Here is a 27,974-nt window from a genome sequence, read left to right as displayed (position 1 = left end):
CCGTAGCAATGCGTGATGATATCTGAGGAGCATTTAGGACTCACTGCAGCAGCCCCGCCGTGCGGCGAGGGACGCGCATGCTGAGCCTGGACGCCCGTGTGGACGGACGAGGGACAGATTGCGCTGTGCGCGCTTTGACATGGAGTAGCGGCAACACCCGCGCATTACGACGCACATATCTGCATGATTCTGAGTTGAGCAGGACTTTGTCTCCACGGGAATCAACACTCTGCAGCTGGAACAGTTTCTGGTCTGGAAGGCGGCTGCTCCATCGCTCTTCGTGGCGTCGGCTGGCACCCGTTAGAGAATAGAGACCATCAGCATTGAAGGCTTTTTGCGCAAGTGGCTGGCGCGTCCCTGCGTTTCGGAGCCATGGGCTGCACGGTGAGCGCCGAGGACAAGGCTGCAGCGGAGAGGTCGAAGATGATTGACAAAAACCTGCGCGAAGACGGAGAGAAGGCGGCCCGAGAAGTGAAGCTGCTCTTATTAGGTAGGCTGCATCTGGTCATTTCAGCGGTCCCCGGGAGAATGATTCAGACATTGGAGAAAGATTTGAAGATTTAAAAAAAATCAGTAAATTCACAGGAAAATGAAACCACCTTATTGGGCAATCACACAGCGCTGCTTCAAGCTTGAGAAATTACATCTGATTAGTAATTATACAAAACAAAGAATGAAAATGCATCCCCATTTAAAGATCTAGACCTCATCCTGGCCTGCATCGGTTTTCCCTACACAGAAAAGAGGCCATTTCAACGCTGTTGCATCCAAACACACAGTCTGTAACTGTGTTATTAATTAGCCATGTAGGACATGTGTCAGCCTGGAGATCAATCAGATCAGACATCACAGAGTCAACAACCGGAACAGCTTCCCAGAGAGTTGAGCTGGAATAATTCCCAGAATCTGAATTCAGTATTTCAACTCTTTGGACTATATATGACTAAATATTAATAGAGTTACACGTCAACTTCACTCTAAGACACACACACAAACTGCCAGAATTTGCTCCACTTTATGATATACCGGTACTTCATTTTCAGCTCTCAACCATAAAATTGATACCACTAAATGAAGACAGTACGATCTGGCTACGTCCAAGTGGCCACCAACGAGGAGCAGAAGAACATGAAGGCATTTGTCCCTCTTCCCTTTCTTGCAGTTTATGCTGAGAGAATAATCCAGATGAAATAATAGTTGTATTGGTCCCATTTGTGAACAAAAAGATACCGACTGGTCCAGGAAAAGACAAGTCATTTGCTGAATAAGCAGGAATGGGATGCATCACTCTTTTTTATTGCATTTAGACGTTTTATGAGTTCTTCAGGGAAATAAAAAAAACTGTTCCCTTTCATTGGCAACAATTTTGTTCAGGATACAGGATATTATTTATGCACATGCATATTCATAGAGGAATAATGAAGTCACAATTCATCATTTCATGCTTGATGGTACTTAAGATGCTCTGTAGCAGTTTCCCCAGCTATTTTCATTAATGCTCTCATTGCTGCTGACAAACCTTTGTAACATGTAATCTCATCTGCAATGTGGTGACTGGACCGAGCGAACACGATTACACCACCCAGACTGGGATCACTAACAGCAAATTAAAGTGACTGGCTCCCTCTGGTAAATAGTCATCACAATTCTAAGGAATAGTCATCACAATTCTAAAATTCTATTTTTTTTTGTACGGGGCCTGACTGCATCCGAGTTGCAACACTATTATGAATTCCAAGCAATGCAGCCAAAAGCAAAGTACAGTCAGGGGGAGATTAAGCTGTCGAGGAACTGTTACAGTAACGGTCTGCCCTGAGAGTTCAATGTAGAAATGTTCCCGTTTAATTACCCCCCCGCTGCATTACGTACAAGCAAAATGATTGAATCTAACTAAAGCTGCAAAATGACTCAAATTTGAGATTGCTCTTGTCATCGGTGCTTCTCATTTTCCTAAATAATTGTGTTTGTAGATCGTTCAGCATCATAGCCATCATCTGTAACATCAGTGAAATCTGATCTCCATCACAGCGTTTCAGGTAATCAAAGGGGAATTTGACCTTAATATTTATTGCCCTGTTTGAAGGACAGTTTTTAACTTCCCAAAAACACATATTTACCCAAAGTGAAAACAATTATTTTCCAACTTAATTCCTTTTAACTCCCCTTTAATCAGTCTTCACTGTAATTCTCAGCCAAGGCTGATGATGATAATAATAATGCAACACAGACGTGACTCACTTCTGACAGAGGGGTGGGCTCGGGTAGGGACGGTCCACCCAGAGATGACAACTTCACAACTACCCACGGACTGAAAGAGGATGCTTTAGTTCTGTTAATAATGTCTCTGCTGAATTTGCTGTCTGTGAAAAGCACATTGTGTTTTTATGTGCTGAATGAATAAGAAATGCGTCCTCACTACGGTCATACTTGGGGTTCTATTTAGTCGAGTTTCAAGGATTTTTTCTCCAAATGAGGCAGTTTGTGGGCAGCAGTGGGAGAATAGACATAATACTTCTTTCTGACTGTTTGTATATCTGATTTTCCATTTGACATGAAACATGTCTACCTAACATAGGCTGCATCCGCGCTTGATGTTGTGGGAAATGAGTCGGAGTATTCCCTGATGCAAGATGGTGGTTCATGGCATCCTGTAAGAGTGTTGATGCATTATGCAACCCACAGACATGTTGTGCACACTTGCCACAGTAGTGAATATATATCCTTTGACAACAAGCAGTTCTCTCCAGTCTTTGAACTTGTAATTGGAATTCTGCCGACAATTTTATCAAACATCAAAAATACGTAAAAAAATAACTCGTTCCAACTTTTATACTCAACTTTCATCTTCTTAATGGCGCAGGTGACAAAGCTGATTTCCCCCATCTTTCATTTTCCTATTACATATCCAATGTCAGGGGCATTAATAATGACGCCTCTTGAATTGTGGGGCCTGTTGCACTCGGGTGTAAATACAATTTTGTTGTGTGCGTGCAGTGTAACAATGACTTTCTTCTTTCTTCTTCGTTTTGTTTCTCCTGCAGTGTGATGGTGCAGTGGGTAGCGCTTGAATTGGACTGGAGAATTGGACTCGCTAAATTGGTGTGAATGTGAGCATGAATGATCCGCCAGCGAGGTGGCACAATGGGTAGCACTGCTGCCTCACAGCGAGAGGGGCGAGAAGTTGGTTCAGACCCGGCTTGGGGCCTTTCTGTGGGGCCTTTCGCCCTGTGTCTGTGGGGGTTCACCAAGAACATGCAAACATGTTACTTCCTTACTAGGGCGCCTGTCTACCGCAATTTGCTGGAGATACCTCTCTTTAAAAAAAAAACCCTGAACTACCCCTCTGACTGAGACTGGAGACAATTCAGTGACTGCATCCATTCATTCTCCCCTTGAAACAGTTCAGGATCCAGTTAATAGTTTATTGATCTTCAGCTTCAGCAAGCTGCAATTCACGTGAGATGTAACACACACAAAGACCCTGCTCTCCAGATGAATGGCTATGGTAAATGTTTACGATGAATTGAGTTGGTGAGCAGGCTACTGCACACGTGCTGATTGAACGTATCCCCGGAGAATTCAGACGGGAGTTTTACTGTTTCGATTTACCTTTATTGTTCTGGCATCCTCCATTTTTCACAGCATAAAAAAAGACAAGGCCCTGTTTCATCGGGATGTGACATCATATGATGTGTAAACAAACAAACAAAATGTATTTGCATGAAGGCAATGGTATTTGTGTCATCATTAAATAGTTATTTGCTCTCTTGCAAGTCTATAGATATGTACACTCACATAGTATATATTTATTTTTTTTACACTTGTTTTGGTTCATATTAAACATCACATTTTGATTGGTCAGTTAATGATCTTAGAGGTATAGTTTTTCTGATTGCAGTCTCTGCCAGGAAATCAAATACCCATATGTTCAAATTTTCCTTGTATTTAGTCTCTTAATGATAATGAATAAACCCAATCAGAGTGTCATCTCCTGTTCCCTATAAAAGGGTCCCTATTAAAGGTAGCTGCAGCTGGTGCCTTGCTATTAGCAAACCTCTCCCTGACATATGAACCCACTGACCCATGTTTTCTTAAACCTCTATCACAAGATTGTTATCAAATGTAAAATATGCACACAATGAAGCAAAGAAGTTCATATGTTATTCTCAGTGTATTTAACAGTTTATACACACAAATCCAAAATCAAGAACAGTATTGGTTATTAACAAACATGAAAATTGCCAACTCTCTACCACAGATGCATTTAAGTGAAGAAAGAAGAGAGATTTTAATGTAACTGAACAATGTTTGAGTCATGCCCAACAAACCCAAATCTGTGACAAATCTGACAGAATGAGCAAAAATTCAGCTTGTAACCATGGCGATGAAACTATAAGAAATGCTAAAAGTTCCTAAATAGCAAGATGACTGGATGATAGTCTGTAGAAACAGTCAGCCATTAATGGCACAATGAATAGATGCATATTGCATTGTACTCTGCAACGGGTAGCATTTAGAGAGAAATGAAAGGCTCCTTGAGACACAGCATGGTGGGGGTGTTTGCTGATGAAGAGGATGAGTTGCCGATAGTGCTGTCGGTGGGCTGCTGTCGATTTGCACGCATCAGATTGAGCTTCCACCTCTTTTCTGTTGTTTCCTCATGATCCCCCAGTTCTCCAGAGAGCATCAGAGAAGAGGCTGTGAAAGCTGTTTCCTCTCATTGTTTTTCTTCCATTACTAGAGGCTGCAGCTGCAGAGGTGAATCCGATTACTCAAGCACCGCAGTGTTTGCTTTCACTGTGTTTAACTACTGCTATTTGTGACTTTACTGTCTGACACACAGTCTTCTACTCGATGTGTTGCGCTGAATGTTATTTTTTAATGTTCCAGAAGCTTTAAGATGCTCATTGGCAATTTTAAAGGTAGAATGTATTATTATTAACGTCCAGCTCATATAAATGTGCTTATGCTGCCTGTAAACTCACACAGCACCTGGTGAAAACTACCATGTTATAGTGTACTGGTTGCACATTCAGAGCGCGGTAAGCAGCGATCTCTTCTGCAGCACACTGAAGCTCCACTGCTCCCTCTGAGGCTGATGACCTACTTTCCCACTCTAGGTGATAACACATTGTACTGCATCCCATCCAGCCATGTAAAATTCCTCCATCGCTTTCCACTCCTCATGTGAAAAGGTTTGAGGGGGAGTGTGAGCTGGCTGCCTGAAACACCTGCATGTAGCAGAACAGTAAACTAATCCAGCTGCATATAATTCAGATTTTTGGACAAATGAGAGCAGGCTTTAGGCAGTCACTGCTGATGGAGGCCAATGCACTCAAACCAATTGGGTTGTTTGTCAAAGCTACATTTATAAATCAGTGTATTGGATTACCTTGCTCTCTCTTCAAATAAATGTATCCTCCACATACAACAATATTGCTTCCAGGTGTAGAATGAGCATGTCGTAATTGCACGGCCTGAAAGATTAGGCTCGAGACTGGAAGCCTTGTCAGGAAGTCATGATTTAAGAACTCTCATTTGAACTCTTTAGCTGAGATGAATGCTCCACACGAGAACAATGTCTTTTACATTCTGAGTTATGAGCATTGTGATTGTTTTGAGCAACCCAAGCCACTGACGTTCCAGTTTACACTGATCCAATATTGATTGGCGATCAGAGTGAAGGACCGATTAGGGGGATTCAACACATAAAGGTTCATTCAGGTGGTGTTGATGAGGAATTACAACATTCATACTTCGATACTCATTATTTGTTAACCTCATTATTTGTTAACCCCCCCCCCCCCCCCCACACACACACACACACACACATACACACTTTCAATACGCTAAGAAAAGTATTACATTCAGTAATGGATTCATTTGAAAGAAAAGGCTCTTTGGATGCCACAAGCTAATTTATGTATTTTTTGTTTTTCATTAAAATAGTTTGCATGCATCACATGCAGTGGGTTCAAATGAACTTCATTGAGTCATGAAAGAAAACTGTTTTGTTTTGGCAGATTTGTTCATAGTTGATGATATCGTTGCATCGGTTTGCTCCAGTCACCTCCCTCAACTGCTTCTGGCTTTAAACAGCAGAAGCATCATTGTTGGATATTCTGCTCAGTGTCAACGATGCCTAAAGGAGGTTAACCTTTAAGAGCTAGTTAAATGTGAGCGGTCGTGACTTGACTGGAGACAGCTGCCCCACCCGCTGGTGTCGCAATGAGAGCAAGGGAGGAATCACGTCACAGCAGTGAACATGATTCATGAGCTCTCCCTCTGCTCTCAATAGATCCCATATGATGCTGGCATATCCCAGAATATCACCATAGAGGAATTGCTGTTGTGGCGAGCTGTGCCAGGTCTCTATGGATGTTGTAACACTAGATTGATGTTGTTGTGTCCTTGAGCAAATTACATTTGCATCATGTATTCCAAACTCTTGCTGTTTGGCATGCAGTCTTGTCTATTGTAATACACAATACAGTTCAGTATTGATTATTAAAACAAGACAAGTAAAATGGCATTGATAAAAGCATCCCAACACATGGTATCGCTGGGATGACAAATCACCTGGAATAAACCTTGACTGTAAACTGATGAAGATTTGTTTTTCTTTAATGAACGAAGACCTTGTCACGACTTCCTTTCTGTAGAATCATTTCTTAATTGCAGTAAATGCTGGAGTTTAGTGTGAATGGTAATGCATCAGAAAGTGCTTACAATCGCTTCAAAATGTCCCTTTCACTAACTTTCTCTTGCAGCAGGATCGAAGTGGTGAATTAAGTAAAAGACTTTTATAAGAGTGTGCTGTTTTGTGCTCGTATTTGCATTTCCGTGTTAAATAAAAGCACTAATATTGCTCTAAAGGGACTCAAAAGCCAAGAATAAACCTGCTGATTGCTTGCTGCTATTTGCTAAATTTGTTGCAGCTTGCACTTGAATGCTACTCATTTGAACACATGCTCTCTAAATATTAAACCTTGCTAATTGATCTCATTTCCATTCTGGTTGCAGAGGTTGCATTTGAACTCCATATTTATCTGCAAACTGGCAGATAAGTCATTCTGAATATTCATGAATCCACAAGGTACATATCCCACTGATTCTTAACTGAACCCCGGCCCCAATCCTCTCGCACACTCCCAGCATCTCTGCATCCTCATCAACCTTCCCCTGCTGATCATTGTTCACTCCTTTGTTCACATTGAATCTCAATCCCTCCTCTCTGTACTCTCCCTTAGCTGCATTTTAATATCTGCATTTTCTCTCCCTGAAGTTTTCTCTGCATTTTCCTCAATGTTATTTTATTTTAAATTGTACATATCGATATTTATTTTTTTAGTGTATGCTGAACGGGTGCCTCTGCTCAGTATCTGAACACCCACGGTTTTAATGTGGTTCTGTTTAATCTTTTCCAGAAGGGGATGTGTGCCCTGCCCCTGTCGTAAGCAATTACTCTCAGCAATGTGACTTATCCTGGCCTCCAGCTCATAATCAAAGCTCGTGGATCAAATCCAGACAAGAAGCCAGGTGTCAGCGATGCTTTTAGATTACATAATTGCTTTAACTATATATTTTCCCTTACTTCCCTTCCCTTTTCGCTTACTCCGGTTATGAATTTCTGTTCCGTTCACTTCAAATCATCAACAAATTGTGTCTTCACTGCAACAGAGAAGCCATCAGTGTGAGCCACTGCTCATTTACAGTTATAGATTGAAAAGGTGGTTGACAGCTGATTGATCTCGGGCAATAAGCAAATGTCTGTGTGATTCCCAGAATCGGGATATGTCATCAGTCTATGAATGAGGATTTTGCACCATCAGCAGTGAGTAATGGCGATGGTGGTTAAGCTGTCGTTGATGTTGTGTGCTGGATGTGTTCCGTTGTCTTACCTGTGATCTCATTCTCTATTTATTGACTGCCGTGACACTCCAGATAGGGTTGCAGAAACACAAAGGTGGTACCTTCATCTTCTCATCGTCAAAAGGGCATCCAGGGTCTTTTGCAATGGCAGTAAAAAGGTCTCGTGTATACTTTTGTTTGTAGACTCCAATTTTCACGCAGGAGATGATTTTCTGCTTAGTGGTAAATAATTAACCCTGTGTTGATGGTTGTTGGTGATTAGCTTTGCTCCTGGACAATCAGGGTAAACTGGCATTCTGCATTACGGCTGCCGTAAAGAGTTTGATAAGCAACATTACTTACAGAATAAAGTGGAAAAACAGACTCTGGGCACATCTGTACGGTGGCCGGGAGGTGCAAAACCACATTCACAAATCCTGAAACAGATTTACATTTCTACGGTATACTGTACAATTGGATTGTACAGTATACCAATATCCGGGCTTCTAATAAAAGTTGGTACAGACAAAAATATTCAACTTAGGTTGAGTTTTTTTGTTATTTTGGGGATCCCAAAATTTTTCATCCTTCTGCATCTTCAAGATAACAACTATATTTGTGCATCACTTAGTTTTATGATCAATGTTTGCAAAAAAAATAATGAGCCACAGCTTTAAATTGTGTTTTTAGTGCTAGTTAGTAGACGATGCTGATTAACATTATACTAACTAACAAGCAGTGCCATAGTATAATGGTACACAGATGGTTAGCAGGCTAATGTTAAAGTTATCATGGAGCTGTGGTACAAATCTTAATCACAACTCTAACCTTTGTCAAAATGTGTGTGTAACGTGTTTATGTTACATGATAAAACTGACCAAAAAAAATCTGGTGAAAATCAACATATCCTCCAATAATCAATCGATTCTCCTCCTGAAGATAAATGAAGCAGCAATCTTTATGTAACTCTGTGTATCCCGTCTGGCTGCTGCGATAAGATGACCGGACACTGCGTTTTCCCTGAGGCAGCACAACGCTTCGTGCCTCTCCTGAAACACGCTGGGCATAAGGAACGAGGATGTGCTCTTCTTTCTCGCTGCTGCTAACAAGTGTTCATCCATTTTGGGGAACTTGAAATATTAATGGACGAGTTTTATTCTGGATTCAGGAAGGTGACCTCCCTCCATCATGTGTCTGCAGAAACAGCTACCTATATTCCACCTTCCGTCTTACACTTGAATATGAGGTCGTATTTCTAATGCTTATTTTTACGTTTAAAGGATATCCTCTAGTCTAGTTCCTTGTTGGGTGTGTGGCAGAGATTTGATAAGCATTGTCATTTTCTTATAAAAGTTATAAAATTCCACCTTGATTAGCTTTAAGTAAGATTTAAGTTTCTACTTAAGGATTTGCTCAGGTAGAATTTGGGAACACAAATGCTTGAGCTTGAAATAGTTACTCGTTTGTTCGTACACTCATTAATCCATTTGTTCCTTTGTTCATTCATCATCATTCCGTTATCTGGAATCTTCTAAGTTTTATTTTGTGCATGCAGTTTTTTCGTGTGATCCATCCAGTCATCTCCCTGCCTTCAAAACTGTCAAATCACGAAGCCCAGCTCACAGGAGAGCAAACTAACCCATAGCTTTTACGCCTCTCACTATTGCCCTGCTGCTGCTGCTCTCTCTCTCTCTCTCTCTCTCTCAGAAAGTGCTGGATATGTGTGAACATGATGAATGTTGACATGAGGGGCGGCTCCACTGGTCCCACTTTCTCCTTCAGCTTCAAGCACATCAAATGTTTTTGGCAGGGATGGGTCAGGTGGTGTGAAGGGACAGTGCAGGGTGAGGGGGGGGGGCGGGGGGGGGGGGGGTTCTGTGTGAGGGTCATGTTCTGACCACACAGGGCAATAAGAAGACTCAGGCGTATGCCTGCGATGACTTCAGTTTTGTGCATGATAATCTCATCAGCGCATGACGCAGATATCTTAAAATAAACTGTGTCAGCGCTAATGTGCTTAATTTTTAAACTGTAATGGATTTCTTTACTTTTAATCCCCAGAACCAGGAATGTTCCTGCCCTTTAGACCTCAGACTGTCTTTCTAGTTAACAACCCATTCTACTATTCTACTATTTTCATTTCAATGACTCCAACAGCTACATATTTTACAATGCTCCGAGCCAAGTTTCTGATTTGATCATAAATTCCTAAATCAGATTATTTTTTAATTATTCATTTATTTATTTTCTTCAGGTCATGTCTGGAAGCTATGATAATGAAATATGCCTGGTGCATGTTTTATTTCAAACATAATGCATACGCTTAAGCTCCGGTTAATTTAGTTTAGTGAATGGATTCCTTACACATAAAAGCAGACATGAACAGATTTTTGCGTTGTCTGAATATTCACTTTAATGAAATTATTGAGATGCTGGTTTTGGAACATCAGACTTAGAATATGTGAATTAGATATTTTAAATCTGAAACTTGCTGATCGGCATGTGAAAGGCATTTGTCTTAAATTTAAACCAGACAACCCAGAGGACAAAATGTGATGTTCAAACTTCAAAGTTTGTCATTACACTCATTAGCACGCACACAAGGACACACCCAAATAAAACCGTTTGTAATACCAGGCTTTTTGTGTTTCTACAGGTGCTGGGGAGTCTGGGAAGAGCACCATTGTAAAGCAGATGAAGTAAGTAACAACGGCAACATTCCTTTGTTTTTTATGTTATGTTGTGTTCTCTCCACATAGATTTGATCATTTTCTCTGTGTCACTTTATAAGGTGAGTCATACACAGTCAAAGCAGACCCAACCTAGCCACAAGCTAGGATAATACTAAAACAAATGATTTCAGAACAGTTTCTGGGTGAAAGTTTCATCAAGATCCGTCCAGAACCTTCGGAGTTATCTTGCTGACAGTCAGACAAAAAAACCGGCAGCGATTTACAGCAGAGTTAATAATTATTTCACTGAAATAGGCACCGCAGGCAAAAATACGACAATGAATTTGTGTTTCTGATTTATTTTCCTTGCGTAGACTGGAAGGCGATATTTCAGCTGTAGTTAATGTGTTTAATTTTAAAACCTGATTTGTTTCAGGAAGGCAGATCATCAGCAGGGCCACAAACAGGATAGTCTTATCTGCAGCATTTGGGGAGAAAGATGTTGGTAAAAAAAGTTGATATACGGTATATATATTTGCTTTTTGTTATTGTCTTTATTATTTACTGCACAAGACAAAGCAAAAAGGATATTGCCATATGCTTTGCACTATTTAGAATCATACAGATCTAACACACACACACACACTCGTATGTCAAGGTATTACTCTGTTATATAATATTGCAGATGTTCACGCAGCAGAAGAAGAAAGTTATGGAGGTGGGTAACAGTTTCATAAAACGGCAGCAGGTATTTGCTAAAGTGCCGTCGGTCAGTGTTAAAAGCATCAGGCGGTTTAACGTTTGAGTTAATTTGAGGTCGTCTCAGTGTGATCTCCCTTGACAACAGAATGGAGTCTGGATGATTGCATCTGATGAAGGGATGCACATTCATGCATGTGCAGATGCTTATTTGCCCACTGCCAGTTTCGTTATGATATTGTGATATTACAGGAGGTACGTTCAGGGTACTGCATCACTGAGGAAACACACATTCTACTCACAGATGATCATTTATTTGTAGGTTTTATTTTTGTCGCATCTCTCAGAACCAAATACAAAACAATTTTTTCTGGGATCCCGGGATGGGGCAAGGGAGATAATGGAGGTTGAATCTCTGAGGAAGAAGCCCGAGGCCCGAATCTCTGCGATCCTGACTGATGCTAACATCGTTCTTGTGAAGCCTTTTGTCCAGGCCTGGGAATAAAGTCATCTGGGCTATTTTCACCCACAACCAACTGTTTTAAAAACCTGATACTGCACTTTATTAAGTGTTGCATGTCTTTGCCATTCTCAGGATCATTCATGAAGATGGCTACTCAGAAGATGAGTGTAAGCAGTACCGAGCTGTGGTTTATAGTAATACCATCCAGTCCATTATGGCCATTGTTAAAGCCATGGCCAGTCTCCAGATAGACTACAGCAGTCCCTCAAGAATGGTAAGATGCAGAAGAATGAAGTTTAATAGTTGTACCAGGACATTTCTCTGTGTGTTATTTGTATCCATATCCACAGGTAACAAAACCTGAAAAGATGCTATTGTTGTTGGTGGCCTTCACAAAGTGAGAACTGAAAGCTGAGCAGATGAACAATTCACCATCATCGTGCAGGAAGGCACTATTCAGAAGTCATTAACTATTGACACATCAGCTCTGTGCCTCCTCAGGCCACAATGACACAAACCCGCTTCATCAACAATGTCTTGCGGTTGATTATCTGGGGCAGATTTCAGCCGCTGAGGTCATGTGAGCTTGCCCAATGTGCCCCTTTCATTTTATTTTTGTTCAGTAAAATAATAGTCAATTAAAAAAGTCTGATTATTGCACCGCCCATTATGTCAACCAAACATTTTACTTCCCCACTTATTCGTATTCCGGTTCAGATTTCTCAACAAAAAAACATTTCAAGGCTGTGATGCTTCTGGGAGTTTTTTCTATGATCAAGCCTCCAGTATTCAATCATTTGTGCCGGTGCAAATGGAATCATATGATTCCTAATGCTCACCCATTCACAGCAGCCTGTTTCAGTGTAAAGTTACTGCTGGCTCCAGAAGGCAGAGCACAGTGCACATTTCTTGCTGATCTCTCTTTGTAACCTGCAGGGAAATGGTCCTTGACTTCATCATCTTTGATCATTCTGACAGACTGTTAACTCCTGCAGCCCTAATATCAGGGCTACTACAACAACAACAACTACTACTACTACTACTACTACTACTACTACTACTACTACTACTGCAACTTCCTTTCTGTGCAGAGTTTGTGTTCTCCCCGTGTCTGCGTGGGTTTTCTCTTGTTCTCCAGTTTTCTCTCACCTCCAAAAACATGCACACCAAATTGTCCGTAGGTGTGTGTGTGTGTTCATCTTTTGTGTGGCCCTGCGATGAGCTGGTGTCTCATTCGGGGTGTTCCCTGCTTTCCTCCTTCCTCCATCCTCCATCCTGGAGCCAAATCAACGCATCGCACACATTTTACATGATGTCTGTTGTGAAGTTGCTTAAACAGATCGTTCCATATAGTTGTGTATTTCTCAGAACATCTGTGTATAATCCTCTTTAATGCTCAAACCCCCCTTGTGTCGTTTGTCTTCTACCATGTGACTAACTGCTGAGTTAGTGACAATCGGAGATCTGTTATATGCTGACTAGACTGAAGAAGGGAACGCTTCGTATTGTTTCGAAGAGCTATCTGCCCAAGGTTGGAGTCTTCATGTCTGGGTGATTTGCGCACGTACACATCTTGTCTGCAGCCTGAGTGGAGACAAAGCACTCCATTGTGTATTCCTGATCTTCAGTAGCCTATGTTTGTCAAATCATTCTTCGCCTGGTGCTTATCAATAACACACCAATCAGTAGGAGTTAGGACAGAGCCACTCTGTTCTTCTTGACCTTACTCACGCTTATAAAAACTGTGTGTTGACCAAGAAAGGGGGGAGTGTGTTGGTGAAGCCGAACGAAGCTAACTACTTGCGTCTCTCCATCCCTCCCAGCTGACAGCTGTCTTAATAAATCTAATAATCTACAGTTTTGCCTCGTTTCGTCTCTTCGGTGCAAGGCCTCTCTGGGTTTATTCATTTTAGACCCAACATTAATTGGTGCCGAAACCCGGGACCCACATCTGGACGGACGACCGCCGCTGGACTGAGGACACCGCGTCTCCCCATTGAAGGGGACGGGCCTCCCCCTTCCGGCGCCGGCTGCCCGCCCGGACAACGGGTCCCAAGAACCGGGCTTGCATCGGGTGACTACAGGTATTGCTGGTATTTAATACGTAACATTTTTTCCAACTTACTTAAAAACAGGGAAGTGAAATTAAAGCAGGAAGTGTTGTGAGACTGTGCACAAACAGGAAGGGCAGAGGCCCATATGTAAGTCCATGGCTACTAAATAAATAATCCAGACGTTTAAGGAATTACAAGGTCTTATTAGGAGTAATTCAATATAATTAATACTTTTAAGTATAAATTAACGGGATCAAACGTCTGGGTACGAGTAAATTAACGGGATCGGTAAATAAATATTGTATTTGCTGGGATTATGTCCACACACTTCCAGTGGATCAGTGAATAAATATTATATTTACTATGATTATGTCCACACACTTCCAATGACGTTTAAGGAATTACAAGGCTACTAAATAAATAATCCAGACGTTTAAGGAATTACCAGGTCTTATTAGGAGTAATTCAATATAATTAATACTTTTAAGTATAAATTAACGGGATCAAACGTCTGGGTACGAGTAAATTAACGGGCCTTATTAGGAGTAATTCAATATAATTAATACTTTTAAGTATAAATTAACGGAGTAATTCAATATGATTAATACTTTTAAGTATAAATTAACGGGATCAAACGTCTGAGAAAAATCAATTAAGGGACCGGTCTTTAAAAAATCAAACTGTATTTGCAAAAACGTGCTTTTATTGTTTGAGCATGAATGGAGGTGCACCAGAATGAACGTATGAGGATATTTGTGTTGGACTCGCTTAGGAGTTAAACAGCTGTGTTGTGTTGTGTGGGGGTGAGTTGGAGCTGATAAGGGCGCGGCCCTGGGAGATCATATGCTCGCTTGGGACGTGGTCCTTGAATAGTGTTTGTGTGGTGGTGATTTGGAGTTGAGCGATGAGGAAACTGGTGTGAGACTGAGAAGAGGAAATGAACAAGCTGCAGACCAAGGAGAATCGAGGACGAGCTGGGAGAGTCGATGGCACGGCTAGAGAGCAGCTCCATTCTCCCTTGCTGAGGGAAAGAATACTAGTCTCGTTTCTTACCGCAAGAAAATGGTTATTGGGTTGAATCTTTGGGGCTTGGTTCCGATTTTCTCTCTTTTACAGTGTCACAAACCGGACATTAATTGGCGTTGTCGGCAGGATCCAATACACCCGTCTGTGGTGGGCTGGCTTGGAAGAATTGATTAGAGGGTGCACACTCTAATTCACTAAGACCCTTTTCCGGGGCCAATCCTTCGCATGCCAGTCCCTGGGGGATCGGGTTGACGGGATTCGAGCCAGAGAGCAGACCTGCCTGAAGGTGAGACACCCGGAGAAGGCGGGTAGGGACGGCGGTCCTATCGCGCGGAACGCTGTGTTTCTCCGTTCCTAACCAGGCGGATAGGGATCAACATCAGTCCTGTCGGCGTGCGCAGAAACGTTTCCCAACCGGTACTATTGTGCAGCACTATAATATATATATATATATATAGATATATAAGAAAGACATAAAGTATACAGATCTGTGTGTTGTTGTTGTTAAAGTCTAGACTTAAAACCCTGTATGTACGTGTCTGTGAATAAATGTTTCATGTGGATGAACGGAATGAGTCAAAGTTGTAACAGTAAAACAGCCTGAGTCCTCATGGGATCACTGCACGGCTGGACGGTCTGGAACCTCACGGTGTCAACGCAAGACCGTCACTGGGGAAGACTTTGTGAACTCATTCATGAAGGTTAGTGGTGACCAGACTGGAGGGTCTAAAACGGAATGCAACTCTGTGTTAGGACGCCGAGCGAGAAGCCGGAGCAAACAAAGGTTTGCTCTAGAAGATTGCATCTCGGGAGTTGCACTTCGCCCCATTAGGGGGATTCTCTCTGAGTTACGTCACGTGTGGAATTCTATATAGCAGGAAAGGTATTTAAGATAGAATAAGTAAACGCTGAAGAATAAATAACCTTTCTACTAAACCAAAATTAGAAAAGAGGAATTTACCCATCTGCACCTCCACTCGGGAGGGGCATGAATAAAAAAGTAGCGCCCCACCGTTGTTGTCCGCCCACGTAACCAAAGTCAAACCCAGACTAAATGCAAGAGAGAGAGGTGTTTAGACAAAGACTTAACTACAGTAAAATAGGACAAACAAAGCCAAAGTCTGATGATGTTATTGATGACTTCAGAGCAGGACTAGAACAGTGCCCTTTATGATGTTAATAATGAGGCTGGTCCGTACCGGCAACAATTAAAGAATGAGCTCCGTCTCAAAAACAAAACCTTTAACCCAGAAATCAGCCACTGGCTGATGAAGCATTCTGTCACCTTGCTAAACTTAACTCTGTCTGAATTTATTACACGGGCAAAACATGAAGAGAGAGTAGCGTGAAACAAATAACGAGAAGTCTAATGATATGTTTTTGATGGTAAAGAGGAAGTGTTTTAGCGAGACAGAGAGGTCGGGGTGCCAGAGGAGGGGGTGGAAGGAAAGTGTGAGATAGGACACTGGGCGCATTACTGCAGGGCGCCAAGTAAAGGAAAACACACGATTCAGCATGTCTAGATAGGAAAAAACAAGTAGATAATCATGGAGGGAAGGACAGATAGGGAAAAATAAATCTAATTTTTTTTAAAAGGTACATACCCTACCAGGTCATTGATGGCGATGACATCACCTATGACATTCACGTCTGCCTAAATCTGTCTACATATGGGCAGCAATATTGAGCCGTGGGCGTTGCCACGCCTCAAGAGGGGGGATGGTGGCACAAATAGCTTTGTGCCATTACTCATCATTATAAAAAAAATAAAAAAAAAATTAGGTATGTATTCTGTTGGAAGCCATTGCTCCTGTGAGTGTTATGATTGTTATTCTCCTACTGTTTGCTTCCTGCGCTTTAACGTGTCTCAGATGTTACAATAGATGATAGCATGCTAGGCTCAGAGGTTCAAGTCGGTTGATGTAATATGGTATAATATTATCTGATAAACGTGACAAATGTCTGAAAAGTGGGAGGCAGAAAGCCGATTCAGAAATGTTAAGTCAATATGCAGAAACTAATTGTTTTCCTTTGCTCCACAAACTGCTCCACTGTGCTGGAGTTTGGCCCCCGCGGGTCACTCTGTTCCGGCCACTGAGGGTTGGGTGCCTCCTCCCACCGTCCACGACCAGAAGACACCAATCACCATCACCATCAGACCAGAGGTCACCGTCCACCTCAGGGTGCACTCCACTGAGAGTCCAGTGCCCCCCACCAGCCCACACTGCTCACTCGAGCATGATATGTGGGGCTAACGACAGACTGACCGATTGAATGCACCACGTCAAACATGCTAAGAAGAAGAAAGAAGAAGAAAGAAGAAGAAAAAGACTTTCCTCCAAAGAGCATGCAACGCTCGATGTCTCAAGGCAGCATGCCTCCCGTGAGAGGACGTCCAGTGGGAGACATCGTCACGAATGAGAAAGAGAACATGCTCTCATCCTGTGGAGGAACGATGACCAGACGGAGGCTTCAATTGTGAACAGAGGGGACGCTGGATGAGGGAGTGACCGGAACCACTGAGGGACGGAGGCCAGATAAGGGGTGATCAACAGCGGTGTCGTGGATGAGGGGGCGGGGGTCCCTCCTTCTCTGTGGCTGGCTCGGATTGACTGACTGACGGATCGCCCTCCGGTTCACGTGAGATGCAAACACAAACACACACACAGCTCAACTGATGTTTAAACTTAATGATGCAAAGAGATATGAGCTCAAACAGCAGCAATACACGTTAAAACACAAAGCTTATGAACAGCATCCTGTTGTTCTGTTATTGATGAATGGGATTCAGGTTTTATGTGTTCCGTATTTTCACGACCTTATGGCGCGCCTGCTGATTCGCCGCAGTCTCATTAACAGCTGATTTTTCGGTATTTCAAACATACAAAGGGTGCGCGGATCAAAAGGCGCCGGCATGATAGGTGCGCAAAATAAAGCAGGAGCAAAACTGAGCTTGGTACTCACATCTTTAATCGTCATCAATCAAACAAGCATACTGGTGCGCGTTTTAAGAAATAGAGCCGGAGCAAAACAGAGTCATTAATCAAACCCATCAAAGTCCTCATCCTCTGTTTCTGCATTGAACAGCAGCGCTAGATCTCCGTCAAACATGCCGGCCTCTTTCTTCACTGCCAGTCACTTTCCGTGCGGCGGTGTCGGCGCCTCGGAAATGGTGCGAACAACAATGCTAGCAGACAGTTAGCCGAAGTAGCTACAGTCCATTCAAACTGTGGCGCTGCGCTGCCTTCCACTCTGAGTGGAACTGTGGTCTCCTTCTGTCGTCCAGCGCTCCCACGCAGCCTGCAGTTTAACGTTGAACGGCTGGAGTTCTTTGGTTAATCCACCGGGGATGACGATGTTAAGATAGCTTGCTAGTTAGCCCGTTAGCGCGTTAGCTTGCTTCACTCCGGTCTAGACCGTATCGGTGAGATCGCCGCGCACGGAGTCGCAGATCTCAGGAGCTGAGTTGCTGCAAGTCGTCTTCTTGCTTCCTCCTCTTCCTCCATTGATTCATTAATGCTGGATTCTCTCCCCGCTGCTCTATTCCCGTGTTCTGCTGCGGGACCGGCAGCCACTTCCGTCAACACGCCATAATAGTTTACTGTGGTGGAGCGCGTCGCGTATCACTCCGCCAGGCGCCTGACTGAGTCCGCCTTACAACAACAAATAGGCCGCGCGGACCAATGGACGCGCTGCACATTTTGAAAAAAAAAAATCTAAGACTTTTAGGTGCGTCCTATGGGTGTGAAAATACGGTAATTGATTCTGAGGCTGTGACACACAAGCCTCTATCTAGGCCTGTTAAAGGGACACAGACTATTGAGGATACATGTTTTAGATTATCACAGAGTTTTTGATTTCTTCTTTATGTTCTGATAATTTTTGCTTGGTCAAGATTTCATGACGCCTTCTTTGAAATTACTCTTCTTTTGTGATTCCAATGGCATTGCCATTCCGCGCGTGCGCCATGATGTACGTGTATAACTGATCACTGCACAACAATGGGGATTTTTTAATGGACTCGATGTAACAGCAGGTTTCATCAACTCATGATGTAGTGACATCACATTTATTGCATTCTACAGCTTATGTTCCTGAGCAGAGATGAAGCCTTTGAAAATACATTCCTTAAAGAGACTCTATTATGACCATTGATTGTTTTTAATTGTGTATGCCTGACTCCTCAGCAACCTGTATTTGCAAGGAATCTGAATTTGGGGGCCCGCGCTGGGCGCCCTTGAGGACGATTGGTCCGCCCCTGACGAGAATGGTGTCTCCCATTCTGAAGGATCTCAAAGCACCGTCTTTGTTTGATGTTTATTATTTCCTGTTTGTTCATCCTTTCTCAATTTCACAAGTGCATTAATTGGTTACTTTTACTTTTGCACAGAGAAGAGATTCAGTTGACTCATGGGTTGGACCATGTGTCAAAGGGGAGGAGATGTTGCTATTCTCAGGCTCATTGGTTCCAAAAAACAAAAAGAATATATATACACAAAAATATGATTTTGATGTGTGTTTAATTTTGATTGCATGACATAATGTTGGACGGACGCGTCCAATGACTTTTCCATTGACTTTTCCATTGACTTTTCCATTAACGTGCTCGTCTACCTCAGAGACGTTGTCAGCATCTGATGATGGACTTGGTGGAACGCTCACCTTGCTTTCGAATTTGGGTGAAGCACAAAGAAACAAAGTGCTTCAGCGATGGAGAAGATGATTTTCTCTGACAATGGTTCAATAATGATTCGTGTGTTGCTAACAAAATACTTTCAGAACTCAGTGACAGACTCAAGTTGGAAATGAAGACACACTGCAGTTACCAGACGCATTCTGGTGGCGCTGCAGAATGAAACAACCCCACACTCTGAAAGCCAGATGAACGAAATTATCCTGGATTAAATGTTTACCTTCTAACCCTAACCCACAGCATAATCTGTCGTCAACAAGTGAGGTGTTGGTTGGACGACCTCCAGACACTGGACTGGTTCCTTTGGCCAAGCACACTGTGTGATGATGCACTGACCCAATACTGCATGATAAATCTGACGCAGGTACTGAGAGACCAAAGAGAGGTCGTGTCATCTAGCAGCAGCAGCAGCAGCAGCGGCACCTGCCCGAACATCGGACCCAGAGACTTTGTGCGGGTAAAGAACACCCAACGAGTCCTGGGAACACCAACGGTGGCAGGATTCCTTCCGAGTTCAGCTGATGACCCACACGGCTGAAAAGGTCGCCGAAGGAGCAACTGGGATGCACGCCACCCACTGCAGGTGCTACCACAACTAACAACGGTGTCCGGTGCAACGTGTGAGTAACCCTCGCACTCAAAAGATCACACCTCCGATCCCGAGCGACACTGCGCAGATGCAGGACCTCGCTGGATGACAAGTAACATTGTTAGAAAACATTTTTAGCTGCTCCAGCAGTGCGTGCTAGTAACCACTTGATGTAGGCCATAGATGAACGCCACCATAGTCTAATAGAAGAACCTGTCAGTCGACTCCTCAACACACACTCCTGACCGAAGAAGCTGTGCCAGAAGAAAAGGGTGATTGGTGAATAAAAACGCATCACTCCACCGACCCCTCAACACACACTCCTGATCGAAGAAAAGAGTGATTGGTGAATGAAAACGCATCACTCCACCGACCCCTCAACACACACTCCTGATCAAAGAAAAGAGTGATTGGTGAATGAAAACGCATCACTCCACCGTGCACCAACCTCAGACTGTCGCTACCCCTCGGGGTCCCTTTGATTTGAGTTCCCTTGTGAAGCGGGTGATCTCAGCTTTTGTAGTGTGGCGGAACAAGCTAAAGCAGTCTCACCTACCGTACGGGGCAACCAGCCCTATATGCCACACCCTTCGCCTACATAAATGCCTTGAATGCTGTAAATGAAACCTTTTCTCCAGCCAAAGTTCTGACTCACAAACGCCTATCTGTACTTACAAAAGCCACAATCACAGGTTTTGGAGTAACATTGGACAAAACACACTTAGCTCATTGTAATGACATTGGGGATGACACGTATCGTTTCAGATCATACTTACATTGTCACAGCCGTAGTACATCCCAACCTGCCTACACCTAGAAGGACCAAGCGCTTTGTTACCTTTGAAGAACATGATCCGATCTGGGGTAGCAATGTCCCCTACCAACACAGGTATTGGTCTCCAGGAGACCGAGTTACGCATGCTTTCTTCCCAAACATAGGGGTAGGAAAACTTGGCCTTCGACTTGGAACCATAGATTACAGATTCCAATGTTTCGTCAATGCTTCCATTATCATGAGTGAAGCTCAGAATAATGTTATTACCGCCCTACAAACAAGAATGGCTGTTGATTTGGCCTTAGCCCCACAAGAGGTGTTTATGCTATGATTGGTGAACACTGTTACACATATATTCCCAACGAGAACCAAACTATTGTAGACGTAATGCACACCATGAAAAACGTAAGGGACACTATGTCACGGGAAGACAAAGTTGAAGGAGGCTGGTTAGACTGGTTGTTCTCAGGGTCATGGCATCAGGTTCTCCTTAAAATGTTAGGCCCTTTCATTGCCATAGTATTGATTTTTTTATTTCTCTGCGTTCTCTGTTCATGTTGTGTAATCCCCATGTCCAAGAGGTTAATCTCACGAATGTTTGTTGCCCAGATGTATCAGTATAACCTCATCCAAGTGGATGACTATGATGCTGTTGCGCCTGACGTACACGCAGACACTGATGTTTAACTGTCTCTGTCTTTTCCTTAAAACTTCAGATTTGGTCCATTGTCAGACCATGAGGTTCTTGCTACCAAGCGGTAGGGGAGTTGTGGAATTTTTCCTTATTGGAAGGTTTTCGCCACATCCTGATAATGGACAAACTGTTGTTGATTTGTTAATGAAGTGTTTACGGAAAGCCATTTGGTTGTATTCACGGATGTCTTCCAAATCCACAACAGGGGGGAAATGTGAAGTTGCTTAAACAGATCGTTCCATATAGTTGTGTATTTCTCAGAACATCTGTGTATAATCCTCTTTAATGCTCAAACCCCCCTTGTGTCGTTTGTCTTCTACCATGTGACTAACTGCTGAGTTAGTGACAATCGGAGATCTGTTATATGCTGACTAGACTGAAGAAGGGAACGCTTCGTATTGTTTCGAAGAGCTATCTGCCCAAGGTTGGAGTCTTCATGTCTGGGTGATTTGCGCACGTACACATCTTGTCTGCAGCCTGAGTGGAGACAAAGCACTCCATTGTGTATTCCTGATCTTCAGTAGCCTATGTTTGTCAAATCATTCTTCGCCTGGTGCTTATCAATAACACACCAATCAGTAGGAGTTAGGACAGAGCCACTCTGTTCTTCTTGACCTTACTCACGCTTATAAAAACTGTGTGTTGACCAAGAAAGGGGGGAGTGTGTTGGTGAAGCCGAACGAAGCTAACTACTTGCGTCTCTCCATCCCTCCCAGCTGACAGCTGTCTTAATAAATCTAATAATCTACAGTTTTGCCTCGTTTCGTCTCTTCGGTGCAAGGCCTCTCTGGGTTTATTCATTTTAGACCCAACACTGTTCAGACTGACTGGCTTCAGCTCATCAGGGCTTTCAGTGTTGTCATTCTGTGGAAGACAAATTAAAGGGGTTATCTTCCAAAAGAAAATGCTGGAAGACAGACGACTGAATGCAATCGTTTGAATCACATATGCATGTATCTACCTTTTACTAATGCATCCTTTTAATTTATGCACAAACCAATACAGTGGACACTGTGAAAAGGACAGCAGTTTTCTTGTATGCATGTATGTTTTGCCAGTGACTGTTTCGCTGTGTCTTGTGTCTGTACTGCCCCCTGCAGGATGATGCCCAGCAGCTCTTTGCCCTGTCTGCAGCTGCTGAGGAACAGGGCATCCTGCCTGATGACCTGGCCAATGTGATCAGGCGACTGTGGGGCGACAGCGGCATACAGAGCTGCTTTGCGCGGTCTCGAGAGTACCAGCTCAACGACTCTGCAGCATAGTGAGTAGAAATTTAACGTCCAGTATGGCTCTGTCTCAAGTGGATCTGTCTTGTGCTGTGGTTCCTGTAAAGGTGGAAATATTGAGTGGATGGCTCTTTTCGTACTAGCTCCGCTATAGATGGATGGATGGATGGAGCCTTTTGATTTTATTTTATATTCCTGCCATTAGCAGGACTATTGTGGTGTTGTGATGGATACCTTCAGACTCTCTCATGAAGAGAAAGTCTACTAACTTCCATGTAGCAATGATTTCACCCTCTCCAAATTTGATCATTGCATATCTCTGTAGCACAATAGTGGAACACAGAATAGTTTTTCTCAAGGGATGAAAATATTACAGCCTTTCTTTACTCCAAGAAGCATTATTCTCCAAATAAACAATAACAATAGATTGCTCTGATAATAAAATTCAAATCAATCAATCAATTTTGTGAGAGTTATTTCTTTACAATTCTGCTTTTAATCCATGTGGAAACATTTAAAAAAAAAATACGGTAATGACTACCAGGATAGGGAAAAACTATTTTTTTTTATCTTAGGTTTTAGTTGTTCATTAATCATGAATAGTGTGTGGATGTGAGATTTGTATATGTCTTTATGTTTTCCATGCAAGAAGCATAGGTTAGAAGCCAATAAAGCTCCCAGCTGGCCTTGGAAGGTGATTCTGCACAAGAGGCAGATTGCATCAAACATGGTGAGGATGCTGACACACAGGCTGCCAGAAAGGGATGGAGGGCGTGAAGGAAGGACAAGAGCTATGAATTGGCAAATTACAGTGAAAACAGTGTCTCCAAGCATAAATCAAGCAAATCACTTCCAAGATTAGTGAGAATAAAGAATGAAGACCCTGAAGCCACATTGAACAGCGAATTCTATTACTTCATAGCACAATATTACATCTAATGAATCAAGACATAAAATCACTTGCAGCAGCAGGCAAGGACTATGCTCAGCAACTGTTCATTTTTATCTTTATCCGTTTTTAATTCATAAACTGGTTTAGACAGAACAGGTGAATAATTTCTTCAGAAATTCATTAAGAGGACGCAGATAACCAGCGGTGAACGCTGACATTGATGAGCATTCAATTTAGCATCTGAGTGTGACGTTAAGTTCTGAATGAGGCCCCGTCAGCAGGACAGTAATATGTTTATGGGATGGATGCATCACAACAAATCATACTTATGATCATGACAAGCCATGCATGACAAAACCCTGAGGGCGTGTATTTATGGAACTCAGTCATGAATATTTCACCACTATGTAAATCAGCGCCATGAAAACATCATGATCCACATGCCAAACAACAAGAAAAGAAACTGAGAGTTGTGAGATTACTACTATAAGAGATCATTTCCCACGCTGAATGACATCAACCAAAACATGCACAGAGAGCACAAGTATGGAGTTCCACACTGATGCCAGTGTTTTCATGTGAAGTTGTGATCCATGTCTTTCTGGATTACTGAAGAAAAGACTGATATGACAGACAACTTTGGAAGTTCAGTCTATCGGTCACTGAGCTTCCTAACCCTGACCACCACCGACATTCACTCGCTCACCACATTCACACAGGCAATGTGGGTGAAGTGTGTCTCGATCATAGGGCGACCCTCTCAACCACCTGCGCCACCGTCGTCACATTAAGAGTAAAATTGGTGATTAAACAGGATACCCTTAAAAGGCACTTAGTCTAATGAAAGGCTATCAAATAATTGTTTGTTAGATTCTTTGGCATCAGTCATGTGATTCTGTTCCCCTTCTCTCTTAGTTACTTGAATGACTTGGAGAGAATAGCTAAGGCGGATTACATCCCCACCCAGCAGGATGTCCTGCGAACACGAGTCAAGACCACTGGCATTGTGGAGACTCACTTCACTTTCAAGGAACTGCACTTCAAGTAAGACCATTTCTCACCTCTTATCAGTGTTATATGACTTTGAATATTTTGAAAGCCAAAACCTAATGAGTAGGCCTACATGTAAAAAGAAAGCATGCTGCCATCTCTGCTCATCATCTCTGTTGTTTCAGATCAAAATAAGAGCTTTGAGATTAATTTGGTAGCCCTGCAAGGCGAATTCTCAGCTTGGAATTAAAAACAGGATAAATGTCTTTTCTTTTCTTTTCTTCATTTAATTAGACCCCATGTGTGTAAGCAGTGACATCACTGTAGCAATCTCCTTCACACCTGCTCTAAAGAAATTGCTAGAGTTGGCCTCAACATTAATATCATTGGTGGGTAACTGAAAATGCACGATTCATCTACATGATCAAATACACCAGCAATTCAAACCTTAATTATCAGGAATGAGAGCTGAATCAATTAATCTGTGCTCCTTCAATAAAGCCAGAGGTTAATGTGATGTTAATAGCTGATTGCAACCTCTGTGGTATTGTCCATTAGGGTTGGTCTAAAATAAAATATGCTGTGACCTAGCCTGAGCACTCACATGCTCATACTTTACGGATTTCACAGCAGTATCAAAACTCTGCAAAAAGCAACTGAGCACATCTGGACGAATATATTACAGAAGCAGTAGAATAGCTCGAGTGTAACCTGATTCCTGATCCACTCTGATATTTACTTTCTATCTCAAGCTCAGTTGTTCAAATAGGATAGCGATCGATAAGAAGATATTCCGTTTTTTGTTGTTCTGTCCTGTTCGCCATGATAAGCAGCGAGAGGAAGTACTTCAGTTATACATGTCGTCTTTTCACCTGAGTTTTGATTAATCAAAATTGTGAATGTTTCTTGTATGATTGTCTAAACCATAGGGTCTATTTATAATAAAATGATAAATGATCAGTCCATTAGGTAATTCACAATTTATAAAGGTCAGCTATGAAATTATAACAGATCGATTGAATTGATAATGCAAAGCAAAAAAACAATACTCTTTTTTTTAAACTAAATCAACACACTGATACAGGAAGCGGCAGGAGGCACCTCTAAAGCTTTGTGATCTGTTAATAAATGTCCGAAGACGATGATGAAGAAGGGTGAATGAAGTGATCATCCTGCTGATGCTGCTCAAGATGTAAAACTGGCTGCATTGTGAGTCAGGCGTGTTGCTGCTGATTTATTTTTTTACAGTGTCAGAGAAAGACAGCACAATTGCAGCTTGCAGTTCATAAAGACAAAGGAAAAAGGGTACAATTAATTCCAGTAGCTGCATGTTGGTGGGTCGATGTCCAGTCTGGGCAAGGTTCCACCAAGGTCCCACGAGATTAGACCACTGCCCAGTGTCAGATGCTGTGGGGCGAGGCTGATAACAAATGAGCTTTGACTAATACCAGCAAACAGAGAGTGACGATCCCTCCTACTCCCTCCAGCAATCCTGATGATGGTTGTTATGAATCCGTGGAGAGAGTGCTCCTTGGAGAAACGGAACTCACCTAGCAGTAGTGCAGAAAAGAAGACAGAAGCGAAACAGATGTCCTTAAGGGAAGCTCTAGAGAACGCCAAACAAAGACTCGTAGCTCTCTGTGTTTGGGCTGAGCAGCGCACCAAGGGGTGGAGTGAACAAATGGAATGTCTAAGAGCAGACATAAGACCAGAGCACAGCAACCTCTCAGAACAAGAACCAGTGAACATGCTCCGAATATCATGCAATCGACACCTAACAGTCCTCCCTGAGCTGCTAACAAGAGGTATTCATTCACACAGAACATAACCCTCAAACTATTGGCCAATACTAGCTACTGCAGAGCCTGAAACTAAACAATACAGAGCGTTGGCAAACTCAATGCAACTGTGGACAAAATTCCAAGGCCACTCATACAAGTCACCATCATGTGTAAGAAATAGCAAAGTGATGCACGGTCTGCACGGTTGGATGGCATTCATCTGCATGCCAAGAGTGAACTGGACAGTGTGACCTCTGCATCATCTGTTATTGTTGCACTGACTAAAGAACCATCCGCCTCTATTAGCCTGCTTTTGACCCTCCATTCTTTAATGAGGCATCTGACAGAGAGCCTCACGTAGCCTTGTGAAAATCTAATGTACAATCAGGGACGGAATCATCCGTCACCATCACTTACTCATTTCTTCTCTACCCCCATTTCCCCCAAAACGTACTCTTATATTCCATGGTTCTTATGGGCTTCATTTTACTGTCTTTAATTGTTACCTCCCACCTCCATTAGCGCATGCGTTCTCTTCTGCTGCGCCCCCCTTTGCAGAATGTTTGATGTGGGAGGCCAGCGCTCAGAGAGAAAGAAGTGGATCCACTGTTTTGAAGGAGTTACAGCCATTATATTCTGTGTTGCACTGAGTGCTTACGACCTGGTGCTGGCTGAAGACGAGGAGATGGTAAGAAGAAGAAAAAAACATTCCTCTCTCACATCCGTGTTTTTATCTGCATCAGTTGTAACTTTTTGACCTTCATGAATCTACTTATTTAAATCCCCGCCCCTTCCTTTATTAATAACTGTGACTTTTAATAGTTTGTTTATAGTTAACCAGACATAATTATATAACAGAAATGATTAATTAAGTTCCTTGAGCTATTTGATCTCAATTTTGTTTTGGTCCTGAAAGTCCTCTGCAAAGTCCAAAATGCTCAGAAGCCCCCCCCCCCCCCCCTTCACGTTGTTTCCCTCACATTTGAAATTGTGGAAGCCGTCATATGATCAATTTTTCTTCTCTTCAGAACCGAATGCATGAGAGCATGAAACTATTTGACTCCATCTGCAACAACAAGTGGTTCACTGAGACCTCCATCATCCTCTTCCTGAACAAGAAGGATCTATTTGAGGAGAAGATTACCCACAGCCCCCTCTCCATCTGCTTCCCAGAGTACACAGGTACACAAGGGAATATTAGAGGCTGTACTGCGGCTTTATTTGTTAAAGTACAGTCACAGATGAATTAATCACATGGCATAAGAAAATGTCATCTCTTGCAGGAGCAAACAAGTTTGACGAGGCAGCCAGTTACATTCAGACTAAGTTTGAGGACCTGAACAAGAAAAAAGACACAAAGGAGATCTACACCCACTTCACCTGTGCCACGGACACCAAGAACGTGCAGTTCGTCTTTGACGCTGTCACTGATGTCATTATTAAAAACAACCTGAAAGACTGCGGTCTTTTCTAAAGGTAAGATGTATGAGAGCATTGTGTAAAAAATACAGATATAGCCAGGTCATCAGAATCAGCTTTATTTTTTGTGCACTTATCATCTTCCACCAC

The 27,974-nt window shown here is 42.6% G+C and overlaps 1 protein-coding gene across 1 annotated transcript; it reads left to right on the top strand.

Annotated features, from left to right (window-relative positions):
* Nucleotides 1-372: 372 nt before the first annotated feature.
* gnai2b (guanine nucleotide binding protein (G protein), alpha inhibiting activity polypeptide 2b) lies at nt 373-27,879 on the top strand. The gene is made up of 8 exons (XM_068742331.1): nt 373-490; nt 10,508-10,550; nt 11,818-11,959; nt 22,617-22,777; nt 24,550-24,678; nt 26,964-27,093; nt 27,434-27,587; nt 27,689-27,879. The coding sequence occupies exons 1-8, from the start codon at nt 373-375 to the stop codon at nt 27,877-27,879; spliced, it is 1,068 nt and encodes a 355-aa protein (XP_068598432.1).
* The last annotated feature ends 95 nt before the right edge of the window (nt 27,880-27,974 follow it).

This window comes from Brachionichthys hirsutus, chromosome 8 (assembly GCF_040956055.1).
Source record: "Brachionichthys hirsutus isolate HB-005 chromosome 8, CSIRO-AGI_Bhir_v1, whole genome shotgun sequence".
NCBI lineage: Eukaryota > Metazoa > Chordata > Actinopteri > Lophiiformes > Brachionichthyidae > Brachionichthys > Brachionichthys hirsutus.
This window is presented reverse-complemented; position numbering and strand designations above follow the sequence as displayed.

What these genes read in the sequence shown, in the direction of transcription:
- gnai2b (XM_068742331.1), top strand. Translation starts at nt 373, where the DNA reads ATGGGCTGCACGGTGAGCGCCGAGGACAAGGCTGCAGCGGAGAGGTCG. An exon ending in AGTGAAGCTGCTCTTATTAG is followed by an intron (nt 491 to 10,507) that starts GTAGGCTGCATC and finishes GTGTTTCTACAG; the next exon opens with GTGCTGGGGAGTCTGGGAAG. An exon ending in CTGCTTCCCAGAGTACACAG is followed by an intron (nt 27,588 to 27,688) that starts GTACACAAGGGA and finishes CATCTCTTGCAG; the next exon opens with GAGCAAACAAGTTTGACGAG.